Source organism: Somniosus microcephalus, chromosome 2 (genome assembly GCF_052327205.1).
Source record: "Somniosus microcephalus isolate GS21.2 chromosome 2, FLI_Smic_1.0, whole genome shotgun sequence".
Taxonomy (NCBI): domain Eukaryota; kingdom Metazoa; phylum Chordata; class Chondrichthyes; order Squaliformes; family Somniosidae; genus Somniosus; species Somniosus microcephalus.
In genome coordinates this window covers 209,455,478-209,469,304 of record NC_140988.1, presented here as the reverse complement: position 1 = coordinate 209,469,304, position 13,827 = coordinate 209,455,478, and the positions used below count along the sequence as shown (strand labels likewise).

Sequence of the window (13,827 nt, the reverse complement as noted above, 5' to 3'; positions counted from 1 at the left end):
CCAATCTATTGCCATTCAGATATTGGCCCAGAAATTCGGGTCGGAGGCTTCCCACGGGTGCAAGCCTCCGACCTGCACTTACCTAGCGCGCCGGCCATTGAGCTGTGGGTCCGCGTGGGATTCCGATCCTGGGACTGCTCCAACTGCCGGCGCGCAGTGCTTGCGTATCCCAGGGGTGCAGTTAGTTCGATGCATCCCCTGGGATCACGCGGGCCATGGAGAGTCAATGGTAGCAGGGAATGCCCATTCATAAAATTGACAAGAGCTGTCAAAACTATGAATACTATAAGCCCCAAAACATCACTAAAACTTCAAATAAAAATTTTTTTAAAATCATATTTTTAAAATAACTATAAATTACATAAAATAACTATTTTAAACAATAATTTAAATTTTTGAAAAAATTAATTACATTTTCTAACGGGGCTAAAAATAAACTTACCTTTCTTAAAATATTTAAAAATAATAAACTTGTGGAAAAAATGTTTTAATTTTAATTAATTCACCACCTACCTTGTTAAAAGCAGGCCTTGCGCCCGCTTTTTACATGTGGAACTCCTGGAGATTTACCCTCCCGGAGAAACCTGGAAAAAAAACGTAAGTTCTATGCGCACGCGCTGCCTCTCCAGCGTACGCGTTTGACCTCTGAACCCCTTCCTTTAAGGGAACGGAAGGTCCGGTTTCCCGCGCATGCGCAGTGCATGCACTAAACCGGCACTTCCGTTGGGCCTACGGGTGAGTACCCCGTGTGTACTCACGCGTGGAGACCCAAATTTCTGGGCCGATAATCTATCTTCCTTATTTTGCCACCGAAGTGGATAACCTCGCATTTATCCACATTATACTGCATCTGCCCAATCACCCAACTTGTCCAAATCATACTGGAGTTTCTCTGCATCCTCCTCACAGCACACACGCCCACCCAGCTTTGTGTCATCTGCAAACTTGGAGATATTACATCTAGTTCCCTCATCTAGATCATTAATATATATTGTGAATAGCTGGGGTCCTAGCACCGATCCCTGCGGTAACCCACTAGTCACTGCCTGCCACTCGGAAAAAGATCCATTTATTCCAACTCTTTGCTTCCTGTCTGCCAACCAGTTCTCTATCCAAGACAGTACCTTACCCCCAATCCCATGTGCTTTAAATTTGCACACTAATCTCTTATGCGGGACCTTATCGAAAGCCTTCTGAAAGTCCAAATACACCACATCCACTGGTTCTCCCTTATCTATACTACCAGTTACAGCCTCAAAAAATTCCAGTAGATTAGTCAAGCATGATTTACCTTTTGTAAATCTATGTTGACTTTGTCCGATCCTGTCACTGTTTTCCAAGTGCTCTGCTATTACATCTTTTATAATGGTTTCTAGCATTTTCCCAACTACCGATGTCAGGCTTACCGGTCTATAATTCCCTGTTTTCTCTCTACCACCCTTTTTGAACAGTGGGGTAACATTAGCTACCCACCAATCCATGGGACCTGTTCCAGAGTCTATAGAATTTTGGAAGATGACCAGCATTTCCCTACAAATACTGATTTCATTCAGTTCCTCCCTCTCATTAGACCCTATGTTCCCCAACATCTCTGGGAGGTTATTTGTGTCTTCCTTTGTGAAGACAGAACCAAAGTATGTATTTAATTGGTCTGTCATTTCTTTGTTCCCCTTTATAAATTCCCCTGATTCTGACTGCAAGGGACCTACGCTTGACTTCACATATCTTTAATGCGAGGTTATCCACTTTGGCGTCAAAAACAGGAAGGCAGAGTATTATCTGAATGGCAATAGATTGGGAGACAGGGAAGTGCAACGAGACCTGGGTGTCCTTGTGCACCAGTCGCTGAAGGTAAGCATGCAGGTGCAGCAGGCGGTTAAGAAGGCAAATGGTATGTTGGCCTTCGTAGCGAAAGGGTTGGAGTACAGGAACAAGGATGTCTTGCTGCAGTTGTACAGGGCCTTGGTGAGACCACATCTTGAGTAGTGTGTGCAGTTTTGGTCGCCTTATCTGAGGAAGGATGTTCTTGTCATGGAGGGAGTGTAGCTAAGATTCACCAGACTGATACCTGGGATGGCAGGAATGACATATGAGGAGAGATTGGGTCGATGGGGCTTATACTCGCTGGAGTTTAGAAGAATGAGAGGGGATCTCATTGAAGCTTATAAAATTCTAACAGGACTAGACAGAATAGATGCAGGAAGGATGTTCCTGATGGTTGGGGAGTCCAGAACCAGGGGTCACAGTCTAAGGATAAGGTGTTGGCCATTTAGGACAGAGATGAGGAGGAATTTCTTCACCCAGAGCGTGGTGAACCTGTGTAATTCTCTACCACAGAAGGCAGTAGAGGCCAATTCATTAAATATATTCAAGAAGGAGTTGGATATATTTCTTAAGACTAAAGGGATCAAGGGATATGGGGAGAAAGCGGGGACTGGGTACTGAATTTGGATGATCAGCCATGATCTCATTGAATGGCGGAGCACGCTCGAGGGGCCGAATGGCCTACTCCTGCTCCTATCTTCTATGTTTCTATCTATAGAAGCTTTTACAGTCAGTTTTTATGTTCCCTGCAAGCTTATTCTTATACTCTATTTTCCCCCTCTTAATTAATCCCTTTGTCCTCCTTTGCTGAATCCTAAACTGCTCCCAATCTTCAGGTTTACTGCTTTTTCTGGTCAAGGTATATGTCCTCTCCTTGGATCTTATGCTATCCCTAATTTCCCTTGTTAGCCATGGCTGAGTCACCTTTTTTGTTTTATTTTGATGCCAAACAGGGATGAACAAATTCTGTAGTTCATCCATGCGATCTTTAAATGTTTGCCATTGCCTAGCCACCGTCAACCCTTTATGTAACGTTCCCCAATCCATCCTAGCCAACTCATGCCTCATACCATCGTAGTTTCCTTTATTTAAATTCAGTACCCTAGTCTCTGAGAACTACTTCACTCTCCATCTTAAATGAAGAATTCTACCATATTATGATCGCTCCTCCCCAAGGGGCCTCGCACAAGATTACTAATTAATTCTACACAGATGCGGCCGGACCTGCTGTGATTACCAGCAAAAAAAGTTTTTGTCTGTTTTTTTGTTTTTCATACAGACCCCAGCATCTGCAATATTTGACCCCTTGTGACCCCACCTCATTGTTCTTTGATGTAATGTTTTCCTGACTGACCTGTTTGGACACCATTCACACCTTTGATTGCTGTGATTATCTCTCTGCCGAGGTGTGATAAATGGCAGTTGGAAAGATTACCTGTAAACATCTGACATTATTCTCTGACTATATAGGCTGTGTCTTTATGTATTTCTCCACTTCACCTGACGAAGGAGCAGTGCTCCGAAAGCTTGTGATTTCAAATAAAGCTGTTGGACTATAACCTGGTGTTGTGTGACTTCTTACAGTCTAAGATGGCCTGATCTCTAGTTGGTTCCTCGACATATTGGTCCAGGAAACCATCCCGTATACACTCTAGGAATTCCTCCTCCACAGTATTGTTACTAATTTGGTTAGCCCAATCTATATGTAGATTAAAGTCACCCATGATAACTGCAGTGCCCTTATTGCACGCTTCTCTAATTTCCCTTTTAATGCCATCCCCAACCTCAGCATTACTGTTTGGGGGTCTGTATAGAACTCCCACTAACGTTTTCTGCCCCTTGGTATTTCTCAGCTCTGCCCATACAGATTCCACATCATCAGAGCTAATCTCCTTCCTTACTATTGTGTTAAATCTCCTCTTTAACCAGCAATGCTGCCCCACCTCCTTTTCCTTTTTTTCTGTCCTTCCTGAATATTGAATACCCCTGGATGTTGAATTCCCAGCCTTGGTCACCCTGGAACCATGCCTCTGTAATCCCAATTATATCATATCTGTTTACATCTATTTGCGCAGCTAATTCATCCACCTTATTACGAATGCTCCTCGCATTAAGACACAAAGCCTTCAGGCTTGATTTTTTAACACTCTCCCCAACAGCACTAGCAAACACTCCCCCTAGGACATCGGTCCCGGTCCTGCCCAGGTGCAAACTGTCCAGTTTGTACTGGTCCCACCTCCCCAGAACCGGTTCCAATGTCCCAGGAATTTGATTCCCTCCCCCTTGCACCATTCCTCTAGCCACGTATTCATCTGAAATATCCTTCTATTTCTACTCTGACTAGCACGTGGCACTGGTAGCAATCCTGAGACTACTGCCTTTGAGGTCCTATTTTTTAATTTACCTCCTAACTCCCTATATTCAGCTTTTAGGACCTCCTCCCGTTTTTTACCTATATTGTTGGTACCTATATGCACCACGACGACCACTATAGCTCTCCCACTCTTTTTCCTCCTGTCCTGTGCAGCAGGACCACCCATGGTACCAGGAAGTTGGCTGCTGCTGCCTTCCCCTGATAAGCCATCTCCCTCAACAATATCTGTTTGAGAGGGGGTTGGCCACAGGGCACCCCTGCACTATCTGCCTGCGCCTACTACTCTGCCTGGCGGTCACCAATTCCCTTCCTGCCTGCGGTGTGACCAACTCATTAAACTTGCTATCCACGATGTCATCAGCATCGCGAATGCTCCAGTATGTATCCATTCGCAGCTCCAGCACCGCAATGCGGTCTGTCAGTAGCTGCAGCTGGATACACTTCCTGCACACATGGTAGTCAGGGACTGTCCCTGATTTCCCACATAGTGCAGGAGGAGCATGCCATGGGGCCGAGCTGTGCTGTATTGACTTACCCTTTAATTAATTCAAATTAAATTAAATCAATACCACCAATTACACTACAATTAAATGATATACTCAAGCGCCCTTGTTTACCAGTACTCCCCGCTACTCAACAGAGACCTTACAAACTATAACCACAAAAATTAAGACCGTCTAAACTTTATAAACTATTAACCTTAACTGTCAAACTATAGAGTAGTATAAATACTCACCTGGCCGTGCTCACCCAATCAGCTTCTTCCTCTTACCCACGTCACTTTTTGAATCATGACGTGGCTCTAGAACGCCGCCGCCGGTCTGTGAGATTGGTAAGCCTCTGAAAAAAGCCCGCGAAGGTGAGTTTAAATACTCACCGGCTTCTCCCAACACTGGGCCTCTGAACAAAGCCTGCAAAAGTGTGTTTAAATACTCACCGGCTTCTCCCGACACTGAAAAAAGCCCGCGAAAAAAATAAAATTACGAATAAACAAAGTCAAATAAACTGCCAATTTTTTGACTGGTTAAATAAAAATGCAAGATTGAAACGTGCTGGTGTTAGAATTGGAGATTGATAGCAGCACAGGATGTGGGACAGTTATTTAATGAATCAGTCAGCACAGCCCAGAAGTGGCTGTCCTGATCCACACTGATTCATCAAGCCCGTGAAACTAGATTCTACAGGCACTGCCATTTCTTCAACATTCAGGCAGCATATGGTACAAATCATCACGCACATTTTGTACACAGTAGCTGAAATATATATATAAAAAAAGATGCCCCTTGTAACTTTACACACTGTTACATGCCACACCAGCTGGGATTTCATTAGGCCTAAAATCTGATCCCCCGTGTTTAGTTTGGTAAACATCCAACCAAATCTAAGCTAAGTTTAGTCCCACATACTCGCCCTTCAATTCACAAACACACTGCTAACATACAGTACCTTTTTGTTAGGAACTGAAAGTTAACAGTATAGAATACAAAGAACACGAGCGGACACATAGTTCTTTGTTTCTTGTACTCTCAAAAATATTTTTTAGTGAAACTCTGAGACCTCTCCTTCCTTCCCCCTCACCCCACCCACTCTCCACCTCCCAGAAAGAATATGCAAAGTTTCCATGGGAGATAATTGAAAGACTGAAGCACTGCACTGACAGAGCTGGGCAAAAGAATAAAGCACATGTCTGTTTCGCAAACCATATTAACATTTTTGCAATTGTCAGTAACTTTGATATCATCTTTTAAAAAGTTCAAAGCTATAAATGAAGTTATTGAAAGAGACATGCATTATAAATAGCAGATTTAAACCCCCTACCCAACCAAATAAAAAGCAAACAGCCACCTGCTTTGATGGAGACAAAAAGCATTTGCCCTTTAGAACTTGCCCCCAGCTAACTCTGAGGGTGGCCTCCCTAATGGTGCACTTATCTACAGTGCTGCTTCCCTGGAAGAGGCTAAAGAGTTTTCAGCAACACCCCAGAAGCTGCAGCACCCAGAAAAAGCAATGTAATACTGCCAGCCCTCTTTCTGATTAGCGGCTGAATATTCAGCCTGCCCTGACAAGTTAGAGATTCCACAGCCTAGGCAAAAATGAAGATCACAAACTGCAGCTATCTAAACAAGTGCACACGCAGAGTTTCGATATCGCTGCTGCTATGGGATTTAATGCTTATAGCGCACCTTTAACATAGAAAAGCATGCCAAAGTGCTTCACAGAGGAGTAATAAAATAAATAGACTTTGAGTCGAAGGAGGAGATGTTTGGGGAGGTGACCAAAAGCTTGGTCATAGATATGGGTTTTAAGCAGAGTGTTAAAGGAGGAGAAAGAGGTGGAGAGGCAGAGGGGTTTAGAGAGGAAATTACAGAGAATGGGCCATGGCACCTGAAGGCATAGTGGCCAACCGTGGGGACAAAGGTGGGGAGATGATCAAGGGCCTGGAGTCAAGAAAACAGAGAGTTCAAGGGGGGGGAGGGGTCAAGGCCATGAAGGAATTTAAACAGGAGGATGAGAATTTTGTATTTGCATGTTTTGTATGTGGATTAAAGAGCATTGAAAGCCCCTGTATATCAGAGATGACCAATGAATACATCTCATTACACACAAAACATTTTTTTTCAAATATCAAAAAGAATAAGCAAAGGTTTTTCCTTTTTTTTTAAAAAAAGGGCTCAAAATTCACTCCAGCATGCCTCTCTATATCTCCTTAACTCAATTCCACGTGAAATCACTATTGTTTAAAGTAGATTATCATACCCCTTGATATACCTATCAATTCATCCAATGAAAAGCGACGAGTTAAGAAAGTAACTATAGGTTTTTATTGGCTAAATAACAGAGCCCACCCTCGTGGGTGATCGGATCCAACAAGGAGGAATACCAGCCAGTCGACCACCTTTATACCTGGGCAAGTAGGCGGAGCTATGGGCGGAGTCAGCAGTGGTCAGCCCAGGTATAACAGCATGGCAAGAGGCGACCTCGTGTAGTGATACAACAGTGTAAACAGTGATAACCATAGTGTAACGATATAACAGTGATAACCATAGTGTAACGGTAGTGAACGATAAAAGTGGTTTACCACACCCCTCAACCATTTCAAAGGAAGGTTTGGACCATATTAACAACAACAACAATTTGTATTTATATAGCACCTTTAACGTAGTAAAACGTCCCAAGGCATTTCACAGTATTCAAAGACAAAAAATGTAATAATGTTTCAAGATGGATCCTGGGTTGGCAGCTCCTTTCTGAGCTGCTTTTTTCTTCTTCTCCAGCATTAAGTTGATTTACACTGTGTAGGACAAGCTCAATTCTGCCACACTTGTATTAATGGTAACTTAATTAACCAACCAAAGGGCACTCTCCTGGGCCCCACCATAGAATTACACAGAATGACCTAAAATTTACAGCCCAGAAACAGGCCATTCGGCCCAATTGGTCTAGATCGGTGTTTATGCTCCATACGAGCCTCCTCCCATTCTACTTCAGGCAATCCCGAGCGTCAGCGGGGGAAATCTCGGCGGGAATCGCGGAGCGGCGGCAGTACAAAAGGTCCAAGTGACCAGGTAGTTTTACCAATCTCCAATCTCAGATGGAAAGAAGTAAAAAGTAATCAAAGTGTGATGTCACCAGAAAGCAGGTAAGTGATTGGTTGGTGAGTATTTCTCTCTTTATAAACTTTAACTCTGTGGTTTATAGTTTCTAAAGTCTCTGTGGTGTAGCGGGGAGTGTTTATAAACCAGGGCCCATAAATATACTATTTAATGGTAGTGTAATTGGTGGGATTGATTTGATTTAATTTAATTGCAATTAATTAAAGGGTAAGTCATGGCAGGAGAGCCTGGCCCTGTTGTATGCTCCTCCTGCGCTATGTGGGAATTCAGGGACACTTCCTCTGTCCCTGACAACTATGTGTGCAGGAAGTGTGTCCAGCTGCAGCTATTGGAAGACCGCATTGCGGCGTTGGAGCTGTGATTGGATTCATACTGGACCATTCGCGAGGCTGAGGAGGTCATGAATAGCACGTTTGATCAGTTGGTCACACCGCAGGCAAAGGTTGGACAGGCAGAAAGGGAATGGGTGACCAACAGACAGAGTACTAAGCACAGGCAGGTAGTGCAGGGGTCCCCTGTGGACATCCCCCACTCAAACAGATACACCACTTTGGGTACTGTTGGGGGGGGGGGGAGGCTTACCAGAGGAAGGCAGCAGCAGCCAACTTCCTGGCACCAGGGGTGGCTCTGCTGCACAGGACGGGAGGAAAAAGAGGGGGAGAGCTATAGTAATAGGGGATTCTATTGTAAGGGGAATAGATAGGCGTTTCTGCGGCCGCAAACGAGACTCCAGGATGGTGTGTTGCCTCCCTGGTGCAAGGGTCAAGGATGTCTCAGAGCAGCTGCAGAACATCTTGGAAGGGGAGGGTGAACATCCAGTTGTCGTGATGCATATAGGTACCAACGATATAGGTAAAAAGCGGGGTGAGGTCCTAAAAGCGGAATATAGGGAGTTAGGAGGTAAATTAAAAAATAGGACCTCAAAAGGTAGTAATCTCAGGATTGCTACCAGTGCCACGTGCTAGTCACAGTAGAAATAGAAGGATATTTCAGATGAATACGTGGCTAGAGGAATGGTGCAAGGGGGAGGGATTCAAATTCCTGGGACATTGGAACCGGTTCTGGGGGAGGTAGGAACAGTTCAAACCGGACGGTTTGCACCTGGGCAGGGCCGGGACCGATGTCCTAGGGGGGAGTGTTTGCTAGTGCTCTGGGGGAGGGTTTAAACTAAAATGGCAGGGGGTTGAGAACCTGAGCAAGGGGGCAGAGGAAAGGAAAACAAGGATAAAAGCAAAAGATAGGAAGCAGAAAAACAAAAGTGGCAGTCAGAGAAATCAATGGTTTAAATCAAACATGGCCACAGTAAATAATAATTCTAATAGGTGAAAGAGCGTTAAAAAAACAAGCCTGAAGGCTTTGTGTCTTAATGCGAGGAGCATTCGTAATAAGGTTGATTAGCTGCGCAAATAGAGGTAAACGAATGTGATTTGATTGGGATTACGGAAACATGGCTCCAGGGTGGCCAAGGCTGGGAACTCAACATCCAGGGGTATTCAATATTCAGGAAAGATAGGCAAAAAGGAAAGGGAGGTGGGGTAGCATTGCTGGTTAAAGAAGGGATTAACACAATTGTAAGGAAGGATATTAGCTTTGATGATGTGGAATCTGTATGGGTAGAACTGAGAAATACCAAGGGGCAGAAAACGTTAGTGGGAGTGGTATATAGACCTCCAAACAGTAATGCGGAGGTTGGGGGCGGCATTAAAAGGGAAATTAGAGAAGCGTGCAATAAGGGCACAGCAGTCATCATGGGTGACTTTAATCTACATATAGATTGGGCTAACCAAATTAGTAACAATACTGCGGAAGAGGAATTCCTGGAGTGTTTACGGGATGGTTTCCTGGACCAATATGTCGTGGAACCAATCAGAGATCAGGCCATCTTAGACTGGGTATTATGTAACGAGAAAGGATTAATTAGCAATCTTGTTGTTCGAGGCCCCTTGGGTCGGAGCGATCATAATATGATCGAATTCTTCATTAAGATGGAGAATGAAGTAGTCGACTCAGAGACTAGGGTCCTAAATTTAAATAAAGGAAACTACGATGGTCTGAGGCGTGAGTTGGGTAGGATTGATTGGGGAATGTCACTCAGAAGGGTTGACGGTGGATAGGCAATGGCAAACATTCAAAGACCGCATGAATGAACTACAGAATTTGTTCATCCCAGTTTGGCATAAAAATAAAACAAAAAGGGTGACTCAACCGTGGCTAACAAGGGAAATTAGGGATAGCATAAGATCCAAGGAGAGGACATATAAATTGGCCAGAAAAGGCAGTAAACCTGAGGATTGGGAGCAGTTTAGGATTCAACAAAGGAGGACAAAGGGATTAATTAAGAAAGGGAAAATAGAATATGAGAATAAGCTTTCAGGGAACATAAAAACTGAATGTAAAAGCTTTTATAGATATGTGAAGAGAAAAAGATTGGTGAAGTCAAGCGTAGGTCCCTTGCAGTCAGAATCAGGGGAATTTATAATGGGGAACAAAGAAATGGAAGACCAATTAAATACATATTTTGGTTCTGTCTTCACAAAGGAGGACACAAATAACCTCCTAGAGATGTCGGGGAACATAGGGTCTGATGAAAGGGAGGAACTGAAAGAAATCAGTATTTGTAGGGAAATGGTGTTGGGGAAATTGACGGGATTGAAGTCTGATAAATCCCCAGGGCCTGATAATCTACATCCTAGGGTACTTAAGGAAGCGGCCCTAGAAATAGTTGATGCTTTGCTGATCATCTTCCAGCATTCGATGGAATCTGGAACAGTACCCATGGATTGGTGGGTAGCTAATGTTACCCCACTGTTCAAAAAAGGTTGTAGAGAGAAAACGGGGAATGGGGAAAATGCTAGAGTCCATTATAAAAGATGTAATAGCAGAGCACTTGGAAAACAGTGACAGGATCGGACAAAGTCAACATGGATTTACAAAAGGTAAATCGTGCTTGACTAATCTACTGGAATTTTTTGAGGATGTAACTGGTAAAATAGATAAGGGAGAACCAGTGGATGTGGTGTATTTGGACTTTCAGAAGGCTTTTGATAAGGTCCCGCATAAGAGATTAGCGTGTAAAGTTAAGGCACATGGGATTGGGGGCAAGGTATTGACTTGGATAGAGAACTGGTTGGCAGACAGAAAGCAAAGAGTTGGAATAAACGGGTCTTTTTCCGAGTGGCAAGCAGTGACTAGTGGGGTACCGCAGGGATCGGTCCTTGGGCCCCAGCTATTCACAATATATATTAATGATCCAGACAAGGGAACTAGATGTAATATCTCCAAATTTGAAGACGACACAAAGCTGGGTGGACGTGTGTGCTGTGAGGAGGATGCCAAGAAACTCCAGGGTGATTTGGACAGGTTGGGTGATTGGGCAAAAGCATGGCAGATGCATTATAACGTGGATTAATACAAGGTTATCCACTTTGGTGGCAAAAACAGAAAGGCAGATTATTATCTGAATGGCAATAGATTTGGAGAAGGGGAAGTGCAATGAGACCTGGGTGTCCTTGTGCACCAGTCGCTGAAGGTAAGCATGCAGGTGCAGTCGGCGGTTAAGGCGGCAAATGGCATGTTGGCCTTCGTAGCGAGAGGGTTTGAGTACAGGAACAAGGATGTCTTGCTGCAGTTGTACAGGGCCTTGGTGAGACCACATCTTGAGTATTGTATGCAGTTTTGGTCGCCTTATCTGAGGAAGGATGTTCTTGCCATGGAAGGAGTTCAGCGAAGATTCACCAGGCTGATACCTGGGATGGCAGGAATGACGTATGAGGAGAGATTGGTTCAATTGGGCTTGTACTCGCTGGAGTTTAGAAGAATGAGGGGATCTCATTGAAACTTATAAAATTCTGACAGGACTGGACAGACTAGATGCAGGAAGGATGTTCCCGATGGTCGGGGAGTCCAGAACCAGTGGTCACAGTCTAAGGATAAGGGGTAAGCCATTTAGGACAGAAATGAGGAGGAATTTCTTCACCCAGAGAGTGGTGAACCTGTGGAATTCTCTACCACAGAGGGCAGTAGAGGCCAATACATTAAATATATTCAAGAGGGAGTTGGATATATTTCTTAAGGCTGAAGGGATCAAGGGTTATGGGGAGAAAGCAGGGACCGGGTACTTAATTTGGATGATCAGCCATGATCTCATTGAATGGCGGAGCAGGCTCGAGGGGCCGAATGGCCTACTCCTGCTCCTATCTTCTATGTTTCTATTGGCATAACCTTCTATTCCTTTCACCCTCGTGTGTTTATCTAACTTCCCCTTAAATGCATCGATGTTATATGCCTCAACTACTCCATGGGGTAGAAAGTTCCACATTCTCACCATTCTCTTGATAAAGAAGCTTCTCCTGAATTCATAATTGGTTTATAAATGATTATCTTATATTTATGACCCCTAGTTTTGGATTCCCCGCAAGCGGAAATATTTTCTCTACGTCACCCCTATCAAACCTCTTCATAATTTTAAAGATCTTTATTGGGTCACCCCTCAGCTTTCTCTTTTCCAGAGAAAAAGCCCCAACCTGTTTAGTCTTACCTGATAATTATAAGCTCTCAGTTCTGGTATCATACTTATTAATCTTCTTTGCAGCTTCTCTGTATAGCTTTTTACATTTACATGCTGCCCCTTGATGAAATCATCCAGGAAAAACAAAGTTTATTGGGCAAAAATGTTAGAAACCAGCCCAAACAAAGCTAATTACATGCAATGACTGCACAGGCCCAATCATTCTAGGTCCAGGGAAGTGTACCTTCTACATCTGGTATGTTGGTCATTCCTACTGTATCTCGTGGGATTAATATCCATCATTAATTCCATATCAGACAATACAAAATCTAGACAGACTCTGATGAAAAAGTGTAGGCCCAAGACAACAATATGTGTATATTAAAAAAAGAGTCAGAGACACAGCTCTAATACATGACAGCTCGGCATATCCAGAGTAAATTAAACAAAAAAGTGAAATGTTTTTAAGAGCAAACAAAATGATAAATGGTTTATATATTCCTTACCTTAGCCACCCAGCTGAACAATGGTGCCATTCCACAAGCTTTCAGCTACCTTTCCCTTGTAAAGTGCGCAGTTAAACATACACCTTTAGTTACATTGGGCCAGGCATAAGTGTGGAGCTGGCTTTCCTCTCAAACTTAAACCAAACACAATGTGTCTGCAGCCCGTGGAGCAGTTTACACAGATCCCAGCTTTCCTTATGCATGAGGTCATCGTCCTGTCTCCCCACCCTCGCCTTTCACAAGCAGACTTTCAGCAGCCTTTTAAGCTGCACTTTGTAAAGAGAATGTGTTTAGGCCCCGAGAACACACCCGCCCACATCGAGCAGCCCAACCAACAGACCATTCTGCACATTAGTCAGGAAGCTTGTGAAATGTGGAAGTTCTCGCTTGACAACCTTGTGTAAATACATGACGGCAGATGTAACTCAAAGAAGTCTGCTGGTAAATAGTGCTGCACTTTGAAATAGTATTGTACCTGATTAGCAACCTCTAAAATACCTCCAAACAAAGCAAGGAAATTAAATCTTTGGTTTTACTGCAGAGAAATCTTTAGAAAGGCAGTTAGGAAGGAACACAACATTTTGATCATCCAGGGCAACAGAATTTAAACGAACAATATGCCTGAACTTGTATCGTAGTTTATCAAATTGTGCGTACTTCTGATTAAAAACAATTAAGAATTGAAGCATATATTATGCCCCTCACTCTAGAGAATTTTAATGGCTTTTTTTAATTGCCAGAGCAGCTCTATCTGATAAGGGAGCAATTGGGTTACGGAGACAAATGCAAAAAGGAACTTCTGATTTCGGCCCCAAGATCAGCATATGAAACTGGGCCGAACTGCAGGTGGGCAGAACCACACAGCCAGTTTTCCCTCTTCTAATCACTAACCTGCGACTCCGGCTAAAAAAGTGCAAAGTGCGAGTCTGTGGACAGGTTTGGGTTCAGCCATGAATTCCTCACCCCCACCCCTCCCTGCCCACTTCATTCCAACAGCCTCAT

At 43.7% G+C, this 13,827-nt stretch overlaps 1 protein-coding gene across 9 annotated transcripts in view; it reads right to left on the bottom strand.

The window, feature by feature from the left end:
• The window catches only part of tbc1d1 (TBC1 (tre-2/USP6, BUB2, cdc16) domain family, member 1), a 492,368-nt gene that overhangs the window by 318,831 nt on the left and 159,710 nt on the right, over window positions 1–13,827 (bottom strand). Inside the window, exon 1 of one of the 9 annotated variants that reach the window (XM_085968567.1) lies at window positions 12,826–12,975. The exons of the other annotated variants lie outside the window; for them this stretch is intronic. Coding sequence (XP_085824693.1) covers window positions 12,826–12,855 — 30 coding nt within the window. The 5' untranslated portion in view covers window positions 12,856–12,975. Of the gene's footprint in view, window positions 1–12,825; window positions 12,976–13,827 lie in introns of those variants that run through there. 9 annotated transcript variants of the gene reach the window in all.